General features: G+C 41.2%; 2 protein-coding genes across 5 annotated transcripts in view; one reads left to right on the top strand and one right to left on the bottom strand.

The window, feature by feature from the left end:
* The window catches only part of LOC120525035 (Y-box-binding protein 2-A-like), a 58,232-nt gene extending 47,087 nt beyond the window's left edge, over window positions 1-11,145 (top strand). The window contains exons 5-10 of one of the 4 annotated variants that reach the window (XM_039746980.1): window positions 4,874-5,149; window positions 5,248-5,345; window positions 5,448-5,652; window positions 9,175-9,312; window positions 9,804-9,882; window positions 10,903-11,145. In XM_039746980.1, coding sequence (XP_039602914.1) covers window positions 4,874-5,149; window positions 5,248-5,345; window positions 5,448-5,652; window positions 9,175-9,312; window positions 9,804-9,845 — 759 coding nt within the window. In that variant the 3' untranslated portion in view covers window positions 9,846-9,882; window positions 10,903-11,145. Of the gene's footprint in view, window positions 1-4,873; window positions 5,150-5,244; window positions 5,346-5,447; window positions 5,653-9,174; window positions 9,313-9,803; window positions 9,883-10,902 lie in introns of all 4 variants that reach the window. The other 3 variants (XM_039746981.1, XM_039746979.1, XM_039746982.1) reach the window with 3 other exon arrangements.
* Window positions 11,146-11,188: 43 nt separating this feature from the next.
* The window catches only part of LOC120525034 (solute carrier family 2, facilitated glucose transporter member 4-like), a 105,782-nt gene continuing 92,682 nt past the window's right edge, over window positions 11,189-24,288 (bottom strand). Inside the window, exons 9-11 of the mRNA XM_039746978.1 lie at window positions 22,605-22,706; window positions 20,317-20,520; window positions 11,189-15,694 (exon numbers count right to left, since the gene is read on the bottom strand). Coding sequence (XP_039602912.1) covers window positions 15,503-15,694; window positions 20,317-20,520; window positions 22,605-22,706 — 498 coding nt within the window. The 3' untranslated portion in view covers window positions 11,189-15,502. The remainder of the gene's footprint in view (window positions 15,695-20,316; window positions 20,521-22,604; window positions 22,707-24,288) is intronic.

Consider the following 24,288-nt stretch of genomic DNA (forward strand, 5'->3'; position numbering starts at 1 on the left):
TGATTTAAAATCCTCGACAGACATCCACAGTAGCATATTATATAAGATCTGTGCTAATGTTACTGACCCATCTTTATTCCTGGTGGCATTTAGTTTGTCAGGGGTGAAGTGCCCAGTGAGACGTGTCTAAGGTGGGGTGGGAGAAGGAGGAGGTGGTGGCAGCTGTCACACAATGTCTTTAGCTGTAAAGGAAATTATGCAGAAGTTCCTACCAGTCCAACAGTGCAGAGAATTCCTGTCTGGCCAATGTAAGACCTTGCATCGTAAGCTGCATATCTGGGCCAGATTGATAGCCATTGTTTGCATAGGTGGGAGGTGGCACTCCTGAGCCAGATGTCCCAGTTGATCACAGCGAAAGAGCTGTGTTCAGTCTGCACTATGGTGCTCAGGCTATGGTGTCTTCCACCTGTGGTGCTGGTGACCCTGAAGATCTGAGCTGGTTGGATTGAAATTGAGGTCAAGCCTGGGTAGCCCCATTGTTTCCAGGTGGCTTGTGCACCCCCTAGTTTGTGGGTCAGATCCAGCAGAGTGTGTATGTCGTTCCATAACATTTCCTCAAAGGCTTGTCTATCCCAGACACGACTGCATTGTGGAGAAGCTCTCAATTGATTCACTCAAAAGGGTCACTGCAGATCTAGCTTTGAATCGGGCCCACTAAGCCTTGGATCTGTCCTTGTACAGGGCGATCCAGATCAATATACCACCAGATTCGCAGCCGTACGGAGGAGGATGTGTTGCTTCAGGAAATCCTAATCATCAAGCGTTTTGGGTGGGAGATTTTATGACTTGGAGGCTTTCTCTGGTTAAAACGGGGCCAAAATAGCTGATTGGGCTCCCCTGTTCCAGTGGATCAGTGTTGCCATATGTTCCAAGCAGAATAGGAAACACTTGGTTGTCTGAGGGAGCCATCTTCAGTAGCACATTTTGTGGCCACACCAGGGCAGGGGCAGACACTGGAGCCGCATGTTGCTCTGGAGTTGCAGTACTTCTTGGGGATCCATCAGTGCAACGACCCCACTCCTGGTGACATGCGGGTCACGATCTTGCACCCCAAAATATGAGGCGGAGTCTCGGTACTTCAGGAAAACCAGCTTTATTCAGCTTGAAACAGGAACAGTAGTTTATTGTAGCAGGTGACCAGGTTAGTGACCAAGTAACACTGTTCCCTGAATTTGTTCCTTGCATCACCCATCGACCGGGGCTTATAGCACAACTGCAATTTTTTGAGTTGCTTCAGCGCTGTGAGACTGCGGTTGCTCCAGTAAAAGCCTTTCACAGATGCAGTGATTGTGCTTTGGGATGCTGTTCGACATGATGTCCCATTGGGGAGAGTCCCAAAAGAGTTTAGAAATCTCACTATACAGTATATCCTATATAATTTATACCACAAAAACAAAAGACCACTACCAGCTTTGCCTAAATATTAGTCTGATCATGTAACAAGTTTAACTCTGCTGGGAATATTCCAGTCTCATAGGTTGGTTACTTGCAGTTTAAAACAGACATTCCTCAGCTTATAAAGGCATAGATAAGAAAAAGTTAGTGGCTCAAGCAAAATGAGTTAAATTCCTTCAACAGAATATTGGGTTAAAAAAAAAAAAGCATGCACCCTAGGGACTCTGCAGAGTGACTTCGGAACATTTATTTGAAAAATCCGCAGTGGATTCCTGAATGCGGTTATGAGTTTTGGCAAATAACCAAAACTGCAAATGTAATGGTTACTGTATTTGTAAAGTTCGAATTTGTGTTCAGTGACATGCAAGGCTGGCTGTGTTGAGAAATCTAAAAATGCAGTGCTAGTTTTAGTAGAAAGGAAACAGATTCACACCTAAGTCATCCTAATTCTGCCCTCCCTTTACAAAGTGCACAGGCAAATTTTCATGTGTACACAACATGAAACTTCTACCCAAAAACACAGAGCTAAGCTGACACGTTCAACTTGCACAGAAATTTTAGTTTACATTTGAGAAGAAACATTTTTTGTTAACCTATTCTATTGTTAGCACATTTTATCTAGAATTGATATAAATTTAAAAAAAAATTCAAAGAATTGGATTCCTTTTTAAAAGATGATACTGGGGAGGGAGGAATTTCTGGAGCTTTTTTTTTTTTTATTAAATGGGTTTTCAAAGAGACTCTCCTCCCTGAGGGCGGAGTTGATTAGTTGAGACATTACCAAATCTAAGTTGGCCCCAGTCACTTTTAGCTGCATTTTTGGTAATCTGATAAACCAAAATATAAAAATGCATCATCAGTGTGTCACACTGGGATAAAAAAAACATGGGGTCTGAATTTATGAAGGAGAAATGAATGTTGATTGCATTTAGGTTACCCCCAATTAAGATTATCTAGGATACTTCCCAAGTATTTATATTCAGTCACCATTTCTACCTTTTACCCCAGAACAATGATGGGTGAACATGCAGATTTCTTTCACTTAAAATTAATATAATTTTCCTGGTCATTTTGACATTCAGAATAAGTTCTTACAAAAAGTGGGCTATTCAGTAAACTGGTTCTGTAAGTAATGGCTTGCACCTCCTCAGATATGCATACTATCGGCATTCTTGGAAACCGAACAGTGGTCATTGTTTAATCTGGTCACTTGTGTATTGAGTAAAAAGTAAAGGAGATGAGACACACCCCTGCAGACTCCTGTGTTTGGGTGACTTTTGAAAAAGTCCTATACTTTGATTTTTTTTTTTTAAAAGAAAATACTGAATCTGTAATGTAATATAGGTTAACATTAATACTGTTCAAATTCTAAAGCAATATGTAAGGCTAGATGGTATTAAATGCTGAAAAAAATTCAAAAATTGTGCTGCAGAAAAGTGCTAATTTAATGCAGGACCAGATTACACACATTTGTTTGCACAGTAAGCAAATTGGTTATCTTGAAATGACTTTCTCTGCCATTGGTTTTCTTCAGGTGCTCATAGCATTTGCTTAAAATGGAGATAATTGTCACAGGTCTGTAGTCATGAAGACTGTTCAGAGTGGGAGATACTTTGGCAACTGGGATGATGACGGTTTATACTGTTTGGGTACAATGCCACAGGTCAGACTATGTTAAAAAGCAAAAACCTGGAGAAGAGAGCCTTAAAGCAGTACTTTAGGGGCCAGCCTGATCTGCTCCCTGACCCCTCTGCCGTGTTAGGTGTGCAGCAGGTAAAAATGTTCTCTACCACGGGCAAACTGACTTCCATCATAGCAGTATTCCTGTTTTTACAAAGCTTCTCCCTTGTCCATTTTGTGTGTTTAAATTACTTTAGAAGGTACAAAAATAAGAAAATGAGTAAAGCTGCATAAAAGTGTCCCAGTGGTGATGCTGCAGCACCTCATCAGCACATTCATATAAAAAAAAAAAAAAAAGTCTGGTCTGAAAATGGTGTTTGTGCAGAAGAAATTCAGCATCAGGGTGCAGGAATTGCTTTTTTCAGAACACATGTTCCTGATCAGATGGGGACGATTGTTTCACTTGTATCCTCATGCATTTGTAAGAGGAGATGAAAGTTAACGATTACACACGAAGTAGTGTTCTACCTAGTCCCTATAAGTGAACAGAGGCTTAATATACATTCTCAGATTGTAATGAGCATTTTTACAGATGTTCATGAATCCAACCACCCACACTGGTCTAAGTGTCATTCTTCATGTAAAAAGCCTTAAACTGCAAACCAGAAGTCTACTGAAATAAAGGATTTATATAAAACTGATACATTTGATTTCATGTTGGAAGCTTTAAAGATGTGACAAATGAAGGGATATTTTTGGGAAATTAAAGCACCATGTATTTAAAATTTGATGTGTCAAATTCAAATTTCAATCTTCAGTAATTTTTAACCAGCTAATGATGCAAATATAAAATTGTTGCAAACCTAACGTTAAAATCAGGTTACAGAAACCACTTTAAAGTGTGTTTAAATGGAAATATCCTGAATTGTCACGAATTCTACAGTATGTTTGAATTTTTTAGTTTGGGTTTTAATCAGTATTTTTCAGGTATTGGACCGAAAATGTCACAAATTTTGAATGTGTACATGCTGACTAATAGGGTAGTTCTTAATTGCATCATTCCTTATAAACCCCTAGGCTTAAACCCCAGATTTGTTGCACTGACGGGTGGTCTCTATCAGTGGTTGAAGTAGAACAAATAGCCATAAGCTGGCTTCAAGATGCCGCTGATCAAATCTAAAAATAAAGGTGGTGGAGGAGGGGGTTATGGGTTGTGACTGGGCAAAGTTACAGGGGCCCTCTTCAGAGTCTGAAGATACATTTTTAAGCAGTTTGAAGGGTAGTTGTGTGCTGTGAAAGTGCTGGCTGAATCACAAGGTAATAGATTGCCTGCTGCACACCAAGTTTTCTGGCAAGGTGGCCTCCATGTGATCTCATCTGTGCTAACAAAGATTTTAAGGGTTGATAAATTTCTGATGTTTCACTGCCCTTATGTCCCATGCATTTTGCATCTGAAATTATCCTCGTTCAATGTGTTCTAGCTATTAATGGCTCAGAAATCCTGATCTGAATTCAGCAAAGTGGAATAAGACTTGCTAGTTGGCTTTCTGGCAAACCAAAACTCCTTCCCTCAAACCTTGCAACATATTTACAAAATGAATTAAACCAAATCCATCACATTATTACTTATCCATAACATTCTTTAACATGATCTTCTAATCCAGGACATAAGGATAAAATCTCAACAAGTCAAAATAGACCCCACCAGACATTTCTCAGAATAATGGTAAAATTTAATTTTGCAAGGATAAATACGTACATCCTGAAGTTCAAATTTGTAAACTACAGTAAGATAATTTAGTGTTTATTGAATCACAAGATTACTTTGTATAAAAATATATTCCTTTTGTTTTTGCAGGGGGCAGAAGCTGCCAATGTAACTGGCCCTGGAGGAGTTCCAGTAAAAGGAAGTCGTTATGCTCCCAATCGCCGTCGTTTCCGCAGGCGTTTTTACAACAGACCACGTGGCCCTGGACCAGCACCTGGTGAAATTGTTCCAGCGCAGCCTAGCACTGAGGGTGAGGGGGCACTTGAAAGCCCTACTGGCCAGCAACCTCGTCGCCGCCGACCCCTCCCACCTTTCTTTTACCGCAGAAGGTTCCAGAGGAGGCCACCACAGGAGAGCCTGCCTGAGGTGAGACTGTAGATTTTTCTTTGATTGCATACCTTTTGGTTTATGATGACTGCCAAAAGTGGTTCACTTTAAAGCTTTTACAATTATGACATTAGCAGGCCGCCGATACAGAAGTCAAAGATGGGGAAGGACAAGCAAGTGATCAGCAAAATATTCAGAGGACCCCCCAGCGCCGTTTTAGGCCACGGTTTCGCAGGTAGCTTTCTTGTCTCATGATGAGCTGCTTGAAATCTTCACTTGCAGTTTAGTTGAGCATAAACCTATCTAAGCATAGTTCATAAACTTGTATTCATTCTAGGCCATTTCGTCCTAGAGCACCAGTGCCACCTGGTGCAGGCCAGGTGATGCCACCGGCAGAAGGGGATGCTGCAGTAAAGGGAGATGGACAGGCTGATGGGCAACCAGCAGCAGGTGGCCCTCTCCCAGGACAAGGCCAGCGTCCACGGCGTCGGTTTAATAGACGAAGACCGCCTCTGTCCCCAAACCAACAAGCCTCTAGTAAGGTATTGACCCCTGTGGGTATGGCCTTCATATTTGTTTGCTAAAAATACTTAGTCTTTATGAATGTTAAAATGGTGACAGCCACCATCTTTGAAGAGGCTAGAGGGAAGCAGTGTAGGGGAAATTAATGGGATATTTTTTCCTCATCAACCATACAAATGAATGGCTGAAGTTTCAGATTTCTTTCAAAGTCCTACAGCACACAATCTAGGTGAACCTGCATGGAATGAGATCAGTGTTGCACCATCACTAATCTGGAAAGCAAAGTTGCGTCCAAAGTATCTTACAGGAAGGAATGTCAGTCCCAGAACATAAGACAATCCAAACATTCTAGCTAGAAGGATGGCGAAAGTGCTTCCTTCGGTAATATCCCAAGACCAAAGTGGATTTATTAAAGGGAGACAACTTCCTGTGTTTCACTGTGGGTGAATGTGTTACATTAAACTGGCGAACACCTCAGATCGTTGGATGCAGAAAAAGAATTTGATATGGTTAAATGGAACGACCTTTTCACTACATTGGATAAATTTTGGGTTTGGCCTGAACATTTGCGCATGGATAAAACTAACGTCTGTATTAACATTTCAGACTACTTCAGAATAGAATGTGGTACTAAATGAGGATGCCCCTTGTCACCACTGCTTTTTGCAATTGCCATTGAGCCACTGGCAGTTCACTTTCGAAATGCCGAGATAAAGGGGATTATCAGTGGAGGACTTGAACAGAAAATATTACAATATATAGATATGGCACTGTATATATCAGATCTACAAAATACTGTGTGGACCTAGCAGCACTGACAATTACAAAAGATTTCTGTACTCAAAATGTGAATAAAATTGTGCTTTTTCCAGTGAACACTCATGTCCAATATTAGATTGGACACCTTCCCTTATTGCAGATCAGTTTTTAAATACCATGGGGTAAATGTCGCAAATAAACAAAGCTCTTTATCAACAATTTTGCTGTCTGCATGGAAAACCTTAAATAAGACTTGCATTGATGGTCTACTCCATCTCACTTTAGCTGGAAAAATTCAAACTGTCAAGATGAATATCCTTTCTAATCTTTTTCTATTTCAAAACATTCCAATATTCAATACATTTTAAGAAATTAGATTCAGCCATAACCTCATTTATTTGGAAATCCAAACATCCGTGCATCCCAAGGGCAACCCTACAAAGACTTAAGGCAGAAGGTGGCATGACTCTACTTTTATTACTGGATGGCAAGTATACAAGCTATATAAACCTGGACATTTACATAAATAGATGAACACACACAGCCTTGGTCTGCAATAGGATTAAAATCCTGCAGTACTACTTTATATTCCTTGCTTTCTACCCCAATAAGTACAATTCCTCACCAATATACCAACAACCCAATTGTGCTTCACTCACTCGGGATATGGAACCAATGTAGGAAGTATATTAAAATAGAGAAGCTATTATCTGTGGCACCTCTGCACGAGGACCACCTTTTTTCACCCTCTCAATGTACAGTTAAGTGATTTAATCCCATATGTTTTCCAAACATTAAGAGATTTTTACTTGGATGTCTTCGTTTCCTACGAGCAATAATAGTCCAAACTTTCCGTTAACACAATTCTTTCACTATCTCCAAATTAGAAAAATGATAAACAAAATCTGCCCAATTTTCCTCAACCCCACCTGCTTTTGTTCTGGAAGAAATATTGTTCAGTCTTGAGGACTCGGACAGCGTTTCCATTATATATAAATTTTAAAGTCCTTCCATTTCAAAGATCTAAGAGTTCAGTGGGAAAAGGAACTCTTACTCATTATTTCAGAAAAGGAGTGGAAGGCAGCCATGCACAGAATTCAGTAGAGCTCCATATGTGCAAAGCGTACAATTATTCAACTTGCTCTTTTATGGAGCACATCTGTCTTGTTTAAAACTGTCCAAAATGTTTCCAGGGCAAAATCCAACCTGCGAACATTACTATCAAGTACCAGCCTCACTGGGTCACATGTTTTGGACCGGCACCCAATTTCATTTTGGACAATTTTTAAATGCCATTCAGACACCCTTGGTGTCACAATCTATCCCTCCTAACCCATTAGCAGCTGTTTGGTGGTCTTCCAGATGGGCGTAAAGTGGAGGAGGACAAACTGTAATCGCCTTTACTTCACTATTGGCACATAGACTTCATCTGGAAGAATCCTCACCCACCTCTACTTCACTGGGTAACTGATGTAATATACTGCTTGAAAATGGAAACAATCTAATTCTCTCTTGGGAGATCTGTGCAAAACTTTAATAACCTGGCAATGTAATCAGTAACATTTTAGAATAAATTTAAATTGAGGAAAATATCCCTCCCACCAGATTTACTGTCTGTTGGCCTTGCTCTCTGTCTCATGGGTGGGGTGTGATTTGAACTTAGTTTTGTAAAGTTTTAACTTGCTTGTATGGAAGGTTACTTTTTTTTAATAGATTCCATAATGTTAAAAATAATCCAAAGCTATTTCTCAATTCTTTTGGAAGGAGGATCAATTCATTGACTTGTTTGCATTCCCTTGAATTTTGGAAGAATGGCCACTACTGAAACAAGCTGATATTTGCCACATAGTGATTCTGGCTAAGCCTTAGTTAAGTGTTAGAATCGTTCACTCTTTTCAGAACTGACTTTTCTTAACGTTTTACAAATTGAGGGATTTACTTAAGTTTGCTTGCAAATAAACTCGGGTACAAAGGGCCCATCACTATTTTGCAGGTGGATTCTACAAAGGTGTTCAGCGGCCATTAAGATTCCTCTTATAGAAGGACCAGGCAATGACATGCAATCCAATATATCCTTTTATATACGGTGACACCTTTCACGCTTCACTGTTGTGCACAGTTGTTATGATCAACGGAATACACAGAGTGCACTTTACTTGATGATGGCTTGCCTTTCTTGAATCTAAAATGGTGTGGTGCCCACTAGCTTTGATAGAATAATGGCCATGACAGTGGGCTGGAAGCTGATTTACTGCCCATTTGATGCGAGCTGTTCAATTGTCATTGTAATATTTTTCAAAGCCCTTTCTATTGGTATTTAGCCCAGTTAAGCATGTAGTTTTTCCAGCAAAATCCCATTCTGTAGTGCACTTTGGATATTTGACTGGTTAAAGGACTCATTAATGCCAGGCTGTTTTTTATACCCATTTTGAATGAATCCAAGCACAAGAGCAGCATTTACTCTTTTACAGCAAATAGTCTTGTATGTCAAACACAAGGTCTTAATGCTAATGGAAAACTCCAAGTAATCCAATGCAGATTTGATTTGGCAAGGAATTGGAATAAAGTTAAAGGGGTCCAGTTTAACTTCATTAGTGCCAACGTAAACTGAGTTTTTAGATGAGTTTCACACGCACTTGACTCTGAAAGACACTCGTGCTTTGCTGCATTTGTGCTGTCCTCCAAAAATGTGTGCTTACATTGGTGTGAAGAGAGGCTGGCTTCTGATATAAAGCGCCTGCTAAGTCTGCTTGTGCTACTCAACTTTTTTTCCCTCCCTATAGCCTGACAAAGCTGTATCTGACTCTGCTGATCCTCCGCCGCCGGACTCTTCTGCCCCAGTGACAACTGACACAATTCCTGCTGCTTCCCCGAAAACCCTGCCAGAAGATTCAAAGCCGACAGAAGCATCCCGGGCCGATGTGAGTTTCTCTGTATTCTGAATTCAAGATTGACAAACCTATTTTGCTTCTTTTAATCCATGTCTGCTGACCCAACTGAGTATCTCAAGTAGTCAAGAATGTCGCGCAGGTAAAGTTGGCATCGCTGATTGTCGCATTGTCTGGGAAAGGGAGAAACCTGATGCTTTCACACTTTAAACTTGCGCCCATTAAAAGATTAATTTCCAGTAAATATTTGGCAGGCAGTAATTTTGGAAGTGATGTTCATCTTTTCCTTTGGAAAGTTCATATTTGGTGTGGACTGATAACTCCAGAGCAGTTGTGAGTTAGTCTGTTGGGTCCAGTCCTTCAGCAGTGTATCCATTTCTAGACGTGTGTGTATAATGGAGCAGGACTGGCATTTCTTGTGCTGAGCTCGCTAAGCTTACGGAGGGAAATGTGACACATTTGGGTCTTACTGTCGGTGACCTCACCTTCCTATCCTAAATGCTGTCCATCTCATTCTTCTACAGGCTCCGGATGCAGACTCAGTAGTGACCTCTCGCTCTGAATGAGGACACATTTTTCCTTTGATGCTTTTTTTGATTAAAAGTAAGTATTTTGTGTTAACTTTCACATTATTGACCAGTTTGATTCATTCAGTGAATGCAATAAATCAAACTAACACTTGATGGTTTATATGCTTGCCAGGTGAAACTGCACTTAAGGTACTATAATCTGAAATTTTACAATCTTGACATTGGATTATTGCTGGCACTATGCAGTAAATTTCAGCTGGATTCTCTTTGCAGTAGTAATTTTACAATAATGCGCTCTTAATTTGAACAGTTTAAATATCTGACCCAGTATAAGACTGGAGTGAAATAAGCTCTCAAGCTAAATGGACTTGTAGTGGAGCGTCAACATTGAGTCTTCAACGCTGGTCAGTCCATTGCCTCAAACTTTTTTTAATCCATGAGAAGCAATGGGTTTATACAGTAATCTCTGGAACTTAGTAATTGTGAGGAAGTGCCAGATGCAGATGTATTGAATGTATATTTAGATATCTGAAAGTGGGGAAATTCTGCTATGTAGGTGACATGAGGAGGTTAGACACCTCAGTGACGGGCAGAATGAGAGGCAAATGTCCTGAGCTCTGACTTCTGAAAGGATTCCCTGCCATTGAGGAGTGATGCTGTAGGGTGAAGGGTGTAATGATGCAAAAATATGGAGAGGGGATATGGCCCAGAGGGAGGCCAAAGATGACCTGGTTGAAGGTGGTATCAGACAACATGAAAATGGATCTTATTCCAATGGATGTCTAGGATCGTAGAGGTAGATGGAGGAGGTAAGTTTGGGGTTACCAGCTAACCTGGTAAAAGGCCACTGCACAATTAAACAAGGGTTTTTTTTTTTTGTCAGATTGAGGATGCTCATGATGGAGAGCAGCATGTGGAAAGTTTTTTGAAAGTGTTCTAATCAAAAGAAATGTGGAACAATCTGACAAATTTTTAAATTCAAAAGTAAACCGTGAATGTGTTAACTAGATTGGGATGATTAAACAATCTGAAATATGGATGCGCCTCTTGGTTTTTCAGACCTACATAGTGTTCTTGAACCGTTTCTTTCCAGGTGTCTCTGGATGGTTTCTGAGAAGTGCTCATATCGGAGCTCCTTGGCTGTCTTTCCACATGCCCACACCAAGCAGCACTGCTTTCATCGTCACATTGTGAAGAAATGCCAAAGATGTGCAATTTATTTTTGTGAACATGGTGACACACAGCAGTATAGGGGGAGGAAAACCTTGTTTTGTAAAGAAATTAACCAACGGGTATTTAATTTAAATCTTTGGGAAGTTAGGGTGTTTTGCTGAAGACCAAGATGATAAAACTTGACAAGATGATTAAGCATTGGTTAATTTTTTTTTTTTTGGGAGGGGAGTTCTGGAATGCACTTGTGGGCATTGTGTGCAATAAAGAAAATCTTGTTTGCAACAAAAATGAGTTGACTTTATTGTATAAATATTTAAAACATTCTTAATTTAATACACACTCACACTTAATTATGCATTTGAGGAGAAAAATCATGCTTTGTCCTAAACATAACACAGATGTCCATGTTCCTGTTATACTGAAGTTCCCAAACGTTTGCAGGGGTAGTTTCTTCAGCTCTGGATTAGATGCTCACTTGTCTTTATTGAGGAGCCTTGTCGACTCTCCAGTTGGTTTAATTTGGACCACACCTGCATCTGTATGCCCACCTACCTTTTGTACTGCCAGCTTCTCTCCTGTGGCAAAGTCCCCTGGTGTTCTGGGCAGTCAAGTGTCCTGTTTTGAGACCTTTGGGGATTCATAGTGGCAGTTCATTATCTGACTGCATTACAGCAAGAAGTCCTTAACTAGTAGCAGTGGTGTTAAAAGAACAGGGTCCCTTAAAGCTGCAGTGTTTTGGAAGAGAGAGGCATCCATAATCAAATGTTAGATAATCTATTGGGCTCTCCTACAAAACTTGATCAGTACACTTCCAGCTGTCCAGCCCCACCCATAAAGGCACTACAGATGAAATGACGTTCCCTCTTGCTGCACCGTTTAGTTGCTTAAAGTTCCTGTGCTTTGGCAGGTCTTGTGGAAGGTCATGGAGTTCCTGATCCCTTAGCATAAATCCTGCTGCCTTTTGCTTCTCTGAAGTGTATAAAAGGTGTCCTGCATCTTAACTTGTCATAAGGGGAACATGTGCTGAATGTTGGGAGAGTTAGGATTGTAAAATGTATTGTGTGAAGTATTTAAAGAGTCCCAGCCTTTGTGTTAAGGTACTAAACTAATCTACCTGTAAAGACTGTCTGGAAAATCCAGCTCACCTGCAACAGTTGTGCAGTGCCGCCCATGGTAAGTGGTGTGTTACTATTAGGGGTGGTGAACACAATGCCAAGGTCTACTCAAAGGGGTTTCAGTGATTCCACGTCCGTCTTTGTCAAACTCCGCTTTAACTTTCTCTCCATAGCAGTTTGTGTCCCTGCATTCCAATTAATACAAATAAAGCTGTTCTGATTGGTGTAACGTTGGGACTCGCTATGTGATCATTTAGATTATCAGTGGTATTTTTTCACTTTTTATTTGGGAATCTATCAGCAGCATCCCTGCTTGGTGAAGTGTGGACAGTAAACTACTTAAGGTATTCCTGAATCACTCAGCTGGGATCGGTGGTTTGTACAAGCGTGTTGGTATTAGCACTGTGTGTATTCTATTGAGTTATTCCTTTAATTGCAAAAGTACCATTATTAGATTCTTTTGTTGTTTAGCTGTATGGGCAGCCTTGCTACTTCCTTACACTTGGATTCTCTGTAAAAAGGTAATGTAAACTTCACTAAAACGTTATTAGCACACCCTTTTTCAACTTGTACACCAAGTTGTACGAACTATGGTTTGCTGCTCAGTCTGTCCTGCAGACCCCCATTCCACACAACTTCAGCTTTTAATGGAACTCCATTGCCTGGTTGCATAAACTGTTTGTTCAGTCACAGTGCTTTGAGATTGGTGTGGAGAAAGAATTGGTTAAGTTATGAGAATGTTGGTCTTGCATGGTGATATTATTTTTAAAGTTTAAGGTCTTGAAGAGGATTGTCCAGGTTTTCTGCTGATTTAATCCGGTCTTCTCTAATCTCACATGAGGGAGGTCTGATGCAGAAGCAGTTGCAGCCTTTCAGCACCCTGTGGTTAACAAGCAGGGTAGCTAAAATTAGAATACGCAAACTCGACATTGCAATGAGTGTAAACCATTTAAAGCTATAGAATTGTCTGTCTGAATGCAGTGTAGAAGTAAAAGCTAATTAACTGAGATCAATTAGTGGGAAAGACTGATTGTGAACAACCTGCAGCCATGGGGGCCCCCACAATTAACTGAGGGGGGTCTGTTTCTGAAAGCTTCATTCCTGGAATGCATTGACGTCTAATTCTGTTCCAAAAAAACTCTGATTTAGTCAAACTTGTGTTGCTGGAGCAGATTAAGCCAGATATGCAGATACCTTGCTAATCCTGTTTGTTCAGATTTGCCTGCTCTGCGAAGTGTTGGCTAAATCCATCTCAATTACTGAGCTAACCAATGCTCTGAAACAACCAGCATGCAAAAAAGCAGGCTTGATGTGACAGGTTAACATTTTGAGGTGACACTAAGGAGCAGTGCCTACAATAAGATCAAAATCAATGTCATTTCAGAAATACTGATCCCAGCTGCACTTCCAGAAGCAGAAAAAGTTAATGTTGAAAATGTTCTGGCCATTCCTAAAAGCATAATCGGCACAGAAGCGCAACTCCTTCACCAAATATTAGCCAGAAAAACCAACTTCCGATCAGACATTCTGGCATGTCCCAAGAAGCGTCTGCATGCATGTTAGTTATATAGCTGAGAAACCTTCTAAAATCCGTTCAGTGTCGCACACTGTGGCTTTCAGCTGACAAGAGTGCAAATCGTGGACATTTCTCCATCTAATTTTCTGGTAAAGGATAGTTTACTTCAACACTGGAGTTACCACAAAATGATAACGAAGGGTGCCCAACTGAAGTGGCGGCAGACCGTCACTGGTAGGAGACAAATTCAAATAACCGCAGCATTTCTGAGCAACAACCACCTATTAACAGGCTGGTGCAAAGAACTGCAATAATTCTTGTGTTGAAGCCCAAGTATGCATATGAAGTACTCGGTACAAATGTCGATGTGTTCTCTAATTCCTCTTTAAGGTAATGAGATGCCTCGTACCCAAGTACAAATGTTGTGGCCAAATGAGGAAGTTACCAGTTGGTTGCAGATTTTTACATGTCCATAATTTTGCTTTCTTTTGGTGTATAATTACTGGACAATACAGAGTTCAGTGCAGTCAGGATTACAGTATCGACCTGAACAACTCTAGTTTTCTGAACACTTAACACCTTTAGGATTCTGGTTTAATATTAAAATTGAAAACATTTAGTGCTTACTTGACATTTCAAGTAATCTTGCCAAGGATACATTTTAAACAATACAATTTACCACACCATCAGTAAAGACGGTATAAACATTAACTTGTAGTCTGTGGCTCACCGACTGTTCAGTGCTCGACTTGTAAGGTCTTGTATGTTTTGTTGTGAACGCACATTAATCTGAATCAATCTGTTTAGGGTTTAGTTGGGTAATTGAAATCTGTTGTTCTGGAACATACTATTCCGCTAGTGCGAAATCGCGCTCAAACATAAACCTGAAATTCACTCGGAGATCGGGATTCTCATTTTCCTGCAACAGATGCAAGGCGGCTGCAGCTGTTTGTGCAACACCAACTGGAAGCCTTTGCTTTGGTGGGGTCTGCTCTATGGAGTGTGCTAATTCTATAAAATTATTCACAAGCCTCACAAATTTGCAAATGACATTGTAAGATCCTTAGTACCGATAGCCGTCCACGTGAACCTGACTTTACAATTAAAGCACACAGTTGCTAAATTGGGATGCGTTTTGTGTTCATCCTGTAATGCACTTCAGCTCTGGCCATGGTCTGTGTGAATTGGCTCCAAATGCCCTAGATAAATGGTTTATGGGTGATGGGTTTTAACGGGACGAAGATTTAATTTACATTTGGTAGGTATTTGAGTAAAACGGCAGTTAAACTGACCTGTAGGTAGTAACTGGCTGCTACCAAACCCTACGCCTACAGTGACCATCCTGGGATGGCCTTTGTGCAAACAAGCATTTAATTTAATACAGGAGGTTCATCAGTTTTGATAAATTGAAGATTGAATACTAAAGGTGGGTGTTTGGAATCTCTGAAATGTGTAAATGAAAACTAAGCGTTAAGTTCATCTTCATCCTAACCCCCCAACCCAAACCTGCTTCTTGTCTGAGGAGAAAAAAAGGCAAACCAGCCACCTGGGTATGGAGTATTAGACAAGGAACCTGGAAGAAATCGGTCCATTCCTGAAAGTTGTAGATAGCTTTGGATGCAGACAGTTCTTGATGAAAGAAAGACACGCAGAAGATCATGGTTAGTTGCTTGTCCAGGTCTGGGCTGGAGTTGCATGCGGGGCAAGAGTGGGAGTGAGATGGTGTGGTCAAACCAGCCCCCGGTGCACAGTCTTTTGCTCCTCGGTGAGATTGGCGTCCTGAGGGGAGGCCATACACAATAAATTTGGCTATTCATAGCAACAGTGTCTTTTGGTCAGTCCATAAACACGAAGAAGCCTGGTGGACTCCAGTGGCTGTCATTCAGTGCCTATGAAAGGCTGCCATCCCCCAAGTACTCCAGTTCTGTGCTCTGTTTCTGTTCTGTGTTGAGCAGGCGGAAGCCAGAGGAAATTTCATCAAAAGTCTTGCCGCGTGTCTCGGGGACCCGGAAGTATGTGAAGAGTAGGAAAAAAAGTAGTAAGGCACCAAAGATGAGGAAGACGTATGGCCCACAGTAGTCCTGCAAAACAGTTCAAAGAAATTAACATTCAGAAACCAGTTGAATCCTGCTATTGGCGGCATGAGAGCACAACATGCGTCTTGGCGAGTTTAAATACTGGGAGTGCACTGCGGTCTCTACGGAAGTGGGCTTTAAAAAGTATTGTAGGGTAAGGCAGCAATCCAGCTTGTTTGGTGGTGTGGGATTTGGCTTATGCTGGTTCTTTTCTTGCCTATCGTTCACTCTGACCTTCCAGTACCCGGGGGCCTCCTGTATAACACCATGCACAGAATTCACACTAAAACATGATGTATGGACGAATGTGGAAATGTCCGTACGGATAAAAAGATCCAGATGCAAAAATCTGTGCGTACACCAAATTCCGTGCACGTCCCCATTACAAATCCCAAAGAATTTGAAATTTAACGTATGCGCCTTCAGCCTCACTCTGACTCCCTGAATTTTGCTTATTTTAGTATGCAAGTCAATAAAAATATCGCCACCTGTTCAGTGTTTGGTTAAAAAAGAATGGAAAAGGCACATGGGTTTTTTCAGCGAATGAGAAGTGGAGGCAAGGAAAAAGTCCTACTTGTTGGCTTACGAAGTGGTATAAGGAACCAAAGCGTGGCAAAGACACTCAAAAGTCAGAGAGTCGCACAGTTCCCAGAAATAAAAAGTCGACGTACAAAAACTGACCCCTGTGCAATGGTCAGGTGGTGATGGTGCTGCTGCGCCGAGTATGTCTGCCTCCAAAACTGCTGGGAGGCATCTGGCTGTGTGCTGCACAAAATGCAATAGTGGATGCTGTAAGAGATGTGGCCATTGAACTACGGAATATAAGGGCTGTAGTATGTGATACTGACCACAAATGAAACAAACTGGTTAAAAAAATAAATGCTGCATCTGATTACCTGCTTCTACATTCAGCTAATTATCTTTAAACAAAGCTGTAACGCTGCCCGATTTGGCTGATCATTTGGTGGGTCAGGTTCATCACAGCACATCTGTTCAGGTCTGTGCACAGTGACACACACTTTCTATGTTCTATAGATCAGCACATTAACAGAGTGGAAATGCTTTCTGTTTACATAAGCAAATTCATTCTCTGAAGGCGCCCTTATAGTGTAGCAATGGCACTGAGCACCACAATGGATTGATTCTCTGCTCTTTACTTTGAGGTGACTCTCTATCCCTAAAAGGACTGCTTGCCTTTTGCTGCACTACTTGGAAAAAAACACCTGAGACGCAGCAGAGCTGCCATTTTTATAGGTTTTCCAGCTATATATGACGTAAAGCTGGCATGGCGTGATTCTGTGAGGTTTGTAAAATACCCTATCGGTTAGCAAGTTCACGTTGAAAAGCTCCCGAGGCTACAAAGCTGAGAATGGACAGAACTTGCTAAGAAGCATTTAGAGCATAATTCCTCAAAGTCAGATTGTGATTCAGACTGCGAATGCCATGAATGTATTTACCCTGATCTACATGCTGTCAAATACACAAACTACACGCTGTGGCGCAAGGTAAAGGGCGAAACACGTGTTGTGTACTCTTCGCATTATTTAACAGTAAAACTTTGCAACATTCTATGACCTGCTTCTCACAACTGAAAGAGGGCACCGTGGCAGATGTTTGCCGATTTGCAGATCAACCACAAGCGTTACCTGGTAGGTAACCACCCATAAAATCAGATTGTGATTCAGACTACAAATGCCAGTGGGTATAGAAAAGAATCCCCCCTTCAAAATATTCCCATTGTTTTTGCTTTACAGCTTTAAATGAAAACACACAAGCCAATCATTTTTTTAGCTTTAATTATTCAATGCAATCTCTAACATCCAAGTGAAAGATATCACAGCTACAGTTCAGAAGAATTATAAAAAATAAAAAACAAGAAATGCTGAGATTAAAGGATCACCCCCTCCTAAACTCAATCAGGTGTAAGTGCCCACCATTTCCAATGCAGACCCTGGTTACTGGCGTCCTTCCACTTGTGATCAGTTGTAATCAGTGGGATTAGTGACGATGTTCCTGGAGCATTCATTCCCTTGCTTGGTAGTGCAACTGACTATGGGTGGCAAGCCACTTTCAAAAGATCTCAGGGACAGAGTTGTGGACGGACATAAGGCAGGAGATGGATACAAAAAATCTCAGGTTTTATCAATCCCAAGAGTTCAGTGAAGTCCATAATAAAGAAGTGGCGAGTGTTTGGTACTACTAGCACCCTCCCTGGATCCGGCTGTCCCTCCAAACTGGATGGAAGACCAAGGAGGAAACTGGTAAGAGAGGCTATCAAGAGGCCAATGGCCACTTTGGAGGAGTTATAGGATTTGATGTCAAAGAGTGGTCATTGTGTGCATGTGACAACAATTTCACAAGCACTCCACAATTGGGGCTTGTTTGGGAGGGTCGCAAGGAAAAAGCCATTTCTCAAGAAAGGCCACATTAAGGCTCGTTTGAGCTCTGCCAGAATGCACCTTGAAGGTTCTGATGCCAAGTGGAAAAAGGTCTTCTGGTCAGATGAGACCAAAATCAAACAGTACACAAGGCAGTAATCCAATGCAGCTCACCATTCACAACACACCATACCTACAGTAAAGCATGGAGGTGGCATTATCCTGCTGTGGGGTGTTTCTCTGCCGCAGTGCCTTGGGGTCTCGTTAGGGTAGATGGAAAAATGGATGGGGCAAAATACCATCAAATTCTTGAGGAAAACCTGTTACCCTCTGTCAGAATGTTGAAGATGGGCAGAATGTTCACCTTGCAACACGACGATGACCCGAAGCACACAGCAAAATTGACCACACAGTGGATGAAGGAGAAAAAAGTGAATGTCCTCGTGTGGCCAGTCAGAGCCCAGACCTAAATCCCACTGAAAATCTGTGGAAAGATTTGAAGATAGCAGTCCACCAACGTTCACCATCCAGTCTGACCGAAGTTGAACAGTTCTGTAAAGAAGAGCGGGCACATATTGCTCAATCTAGATGTGCAAAGCTGATAAAGACGTACCCCAACAGACTCAAGGCTGTCATTAAACCAAAAGGTGGGTGATCCTTTACTAAGCTCAGTATGTCTTGTTTTTGATTTTTTATAGTTCGTCTGAACTGTAGCTGTGATATCTTTCACTTGCACTGAGTAAGTAAAGTTGGTGAGAAATATTTTTTGTGTGTGTTCTCATTTAAGGCTGTAAAGCAAAAAAATGGGAATATTTTGAAGGGGGGGATTCTTTTCTATACCCACTGTATGTGTATAGTTTATACTCAGGCTTGTTACCTTCTATTTAAGTGTGTGTGTGTTTGGTGATGTACAGTATTACTGTAACTAGTCGGAGGAGACCTCCAAGTAAGAATTTCATTGCATGATGATCACAGGCGGATAACTGAAAACTTGATACATGTTCACAATTGAACATTATGGTCAAATATCATCATTTTAAAATCTTAAAGGGGTAAGAACCTTTTTCCATCCAAGTTTACAGTAAATTTCTCTGGTGAAAATTGATTTATGTGCATTTACCATTGTCTTACCATGAAAAGTCCAGCAATGATGTGTGGAGTGTAGACTTGGGGATCAAATGGAGTGCAGGAGAAGCTGGACGTGGCAGAAATGAGAATGGTGACATGGGTGTGTGGAGTTACAAAAAAGGACAGAATAAGACAATCGGAAAGTACAAAAAAAGCATCTAAGAAACTAAAGGAAAGCAGGTTCAAGTGGTATGGACATGTGATGAGGAGAAACAATGAAGACGTGGGCAAAAGAGGGATGGGAATGGAAAGCAAGTGAGGTCAAGCAGAGTTGGATGGATCAAGTAAGAGTGTTACTGGAGAGGAGGTGGTGCAGGATCGAGCTGTATACATGGAGTTGGTCAAGCATGCCGACCCTGCAAGATGACTGCATTACACAGACTGATGATGTCTACTCAGTGAAATTGCACAGGGAACCATTTGCTCTGCCCAAACCACTTACAATGGGATTGTCAGCTTTTACAATATCAACACTTATTATTAAAATATGTTAAATCACTGAGAGAAGTTAAACAAGACCATCACCTCTTTAGCATGTGTATGTGCTTGGGGTGGAGGGGGTTTGGTTGTGTCAGAGCCTGTCTTCACATCATCAGGTGCCAGCAGAAAATCAGCTTTGGAGAGGATGCCAGTCCATTGTAAGATCCACTCACATGCACATTCACCTTCCCAAAGGATTCATTTAGAAATTGCCCATTAACCTAACACGCATATTTTTAGTTTTGTGGGTGGAAAACTTCCTCCAGACATAAATGATCAGGAATGGGATACAAGCACAGGGAGGCAGAATCAGACAAACACAAGCACTGCGAACAACTGTGCTGCCATCTTTACAATTGGAGCCTATCTGTTCTGGGTTTGGTGGTGGTCAGGCTGTAATCGTACTACAGTCTAGTGCAGGCCGTATCTCTAATTAATTGAAATGCCCCCTCCTTGTTTTTTAGGACACACAGAAGCAGGAACAAAATCTATAAAGTTCTGGTGCAAATTGGAGTTACCATTGATCCTTTTCGTCAGATGTAGATTTATAGAATGGGTTATTTATGAAATTAAATGTCATGTTAAAGCCAGAGATGAACGGCTGGGAATTAGTAAGAAATACTGTATATCTGGTGCACTCACCGCTATGTACTGGAAACTCATTGCGATGATGAAGTTGGAAGTCCAGTTAGAAAATCCAGCTACTGCCATAGCTGCTGGTCGGGGTCCCTGGCTGAACAACTCGGCTACAATGAACCAAGGAATGGGTCCAGGGCCAATCTCAAATAAGGCCACAAAACCAAATATTGACAGCATGCTAATGTAGCTCATCCATGGGACCTGCTCCTGTAAAAGCAAACAGAACATGGTGATACATTTACTGTTCACAATATCCGGTGAATGGAAACTGTTTAAATGTTCACATTCACTCTCAGCAATTTAATCAAGGATCTTGGCCTGGAAGATCTGCTGCGCCTGCTACAGGAAGCCAGAGAATTCACCTTTTGTCTTTTACATTTACTCAACTATACCAGGGGTTTAATCTGCTAATTAAACAGCTACGCAAATGGCGATTCTACTGCATATCAACACACGCTTGAATGCCTGTAGACTTTAAGTACATTTTACTTTGTAAAAAGCCTTGTGAAGCTGTGCTTTATGAACTTCAGTGAAGTGAAGACACATAAAATGCTTTTGCCTCCTTCCTCATTTCTTCTATTATTGCAAATTTTTGACATTGAAGTATTTTCAGGTCTGCGCCCAAAATGCACTGTTAGCTAAAGAGCAGTTAACTGAACAAAACACATTTATGTTATGTAGGTATTCAACATCAACTGGAATTGTATAAAAAAAAAAATAGTCAGTCAAGTTCCAAATGTTTTCCAGGAGGAGATTGGATCTCTTTGTGGTTATGTGACTTTGTAGCTATTTCCAAACTGACAGATACAAACCTCTTTTTCCTGATCTGGGGTACTACTGGGGTATTATGTGTTTGTTGAATCTTTGTAATGGAAACTTCACTATGACGGTAAAGGCCAAAATATGAGAGAGTCATGTTGAAAGGAGGAGACTGCAATCAGGTCTGGCTTTGCTCAATCAACAGACTCTTAATTATCCCATTAATTGTCTTGACTGCACTTCAGAAGAGGTCCTTCATCTGAAGCCAAGTATGGTTGGGCCCCGCCAGTACTTGGATGGGACACCACCCAGTAGAAGCTTGGTTTGCTGCTGGAAGAGGCGTTGGTGATACCAACAGGGGGGTGCTTACCCTGTGGTCTGTATGTGGATCCCAATGTCCAAGTGCAACGACAGGGACACTGTGCAGTGAAAATGGTGCCATGCTTTAGATGCGATCTAAAACTGAGATCCTGACTGTCTCTGCTCATAGATGATCCCAGGGCATCTTTCATAAACAGTAGGGTGTATCCCGATGTCCTGGCTAAATTGCCCTTAATGGCCTGGTCACTCTGGCCCCCTAATTATCCCCTGTCTCTAACTGGCTATCTCATGTGTGGTGAGCATACTGGTGCCAAAATGGCTGATGTCTCATCATTAGAGTACCTTGAAAAGCGATATATAAATGTAAAGATGTATTTTTATTACAGGAAATTAGAGTGAGGAAATACTTTTCGATATAGTGCTAGCTGGTGTTACATTACTTTATTACATTAGTGAAAAGATTCTAAGATAGGAAATGATTAATGCAGCTTACTCAATCTTAGGCATGTACAGTAAACCCTCGTTTATCGCGGTTAATCCATTCCAGACTCTGCCGCGAAAAATGAATTTCCGCGAAGTAGGATTCTTTATTTATAAATCGAATATTTTCGCAATTAGAGCATATTAGACCTGTTTACGACCTTCTAAATACATTTTCTAACATTATTAGAGCCTTCTAGACATGAAATAACACCCTTTAGTCAAAAGTTTACACTGTGCTCCATGACAAGACAGAGATGACAGTTCTTTCTCACAATTAAAAGAATGCAAACATATCATAATAATCATATTCATTTGCTTTTATGCTTTCAATGTTGAGTATCTGTTGTTGACATATCATTTAATATTATCATTTGTTAATAGTACTGTCAGATAATATGCTATTAGCCATTTATTTATTTTGTGTGATGTTTTTTTGAAAGTGTCATCCTGCTGCTAGTGAACCTATGACACCAGAACAGTCAGAATGTGGTTGTGACCATTGCACCAGCACATCACCTCCACCTGTTTACGAAAAATTCAATTAGAAAGACTCATCAATAGTACAAAATGCCAAATACATTCAAATCTCATACTGTAACATAAAACAGTGAAGATGAAGGTCTCTTTGGGTTTAAATATTCATCATATGCACAATATCTCCTAAATCAAGCTGTGGTGTGGTCTGAGACTGAAACAAGGCCTATCCCAGCCGTAAAATAAACACTAACCAACAGGGCGAGTGCCAAGGTCATGATAATGGCACAGATTGACATCCCTGCCAAGCCCAGCATATGTAGTGTCCTTCTTCCCGCTCTTTCCACCAGGAACAACTGCAAAGTAAAGGAAAAGTGAAAGTCAGTTGCAGAAATCAGCTTTGATGTAATTCAGCAGTAAATCGTTTGTACACTTGTTCAACATAATTGTGCCTTCACTTTTAAAAGTGCGACTGGAGTTAACTCTGCAGTCGATCAGTAAATGGTTTATAAGAGTCAAGTATCCTACTGCTCTATTGACACAAGTAATGCAGGTCTGCCATGTGCTGAGTCACTTCTTAAAATATGAGCCACCATTTCCAGGGTGTTATGGCAAGTTATCTGTACGTTACTTTAGCATTATGATGCAGGACGCTGCAGCCTGTGTTTGTGAGACCGTGCTGCTGTGCTGTGTTTAAGATATGAACTTAAGGATTAAAGAACTGATAGGAGACCAGCACAAGAGCACATCTAGATGGTACATTTACATATTTATGATTTGGGCGGCCTGGTGGCGCAGTGGTAGCACTGCCGCTCCTAGTAAGGAGACCTGCGTTCGCTTCCCGGGTCCTCCCTGCGTGGAGTTTGCATGTTCTCCCCGTGTCTGCATGGGTTTCCTCCCACAGTCCAAAGACATGCCGGTTAGGTGGACTGGTGATTCTAAATTGTCCCTACTGTGTGTGTGCTTGGTGTGTGGGTGTGTGTCCTGCGGTTGGCTGGCACCCTCCCCAGGATTTGTTCCTGACTTGTGCCCTGTGTTGGGTTAGATTGGCTCCAGCAGACCCCCATGACCCTGTGTTTGGATATAGTGGGTTGGACAATGACTGCCTGATTTGTAGTTTATAAGAGATTTGCATTGTATCTAAAGTGCTGAACAAGATGCATCACCAGATTTTAATAATTAAATGAAATAGTACACTTTCTGGATTTAAACAATAGCAAATTTGGGAGCTATAGGAGGAGGTCAAATGTTCTTATTGCTTAGGTAATGCACGTGTAGTGGGTTCATATTTAATATTAGACTACAGAGCATGTACAGGAAACAACAGAAATCTCTTGCTTCCCATCATTAAGAAACAAACATGCCACATGAGTTTTAGTTTAATAACTCTCTTCACATGCCTCACTTTTCTTAAGGTGTTTTATGTTACTTTAAATGGAATTTCATTGCATGCAAAGTTCTTTTGCGATTGCTTGACGCACACACATTACTAGAGACTCAAGTGTCAGTAGCAGGTTGGAGTTTTAGTCATAGTCGGGCAACATGGCATTTCAGTAACATTACGCCATACAAAACAGATCCTAATGACACTGAATAGCTCTGTTATAAGTGATGACATTCAAGACAACCTCAGAAATTCATTAAGATCATACAATGGACTGCTATGAGAAATTCAAATCAAGTCACTTTATTTTAATTAAAAAGCACATCTTCCATTGCGGGTGGCACGGTGGCGCTGCTGCCTCGCAGTTACGAGACCCAGGTTCGCTTCCCGGGTCCTCCCTGCGTGGAGTTTGCATGTTCTCCCCGTGTCTGCGTGGGTTTCCTCCCACAGTCCGAAGACATGCCGGTTAGGTGGACTGGCGATTCTAAATTGGCCCTGGTGTGTGCTTGGTGTGTTTGTGTGTGTCCTGCGGTGGGTTGGCACCCTGCCCAGGA

This window comes from Polypterus senegalus, chromosome 3 (genome assembly GCF_016835505.1).
Source record: "Polypterus senegalus isolate Bchr_013 chromosome 3, ASM1683550v1, whole genome shotgun sequence".
In the NCBI taxonomy this organism is placed as follows: Eukaryota; Metazoa; Chordata; class Cladistia; order Polypteriformes; family Polypteridae; genus Polypterus; species Polypterus senegalus.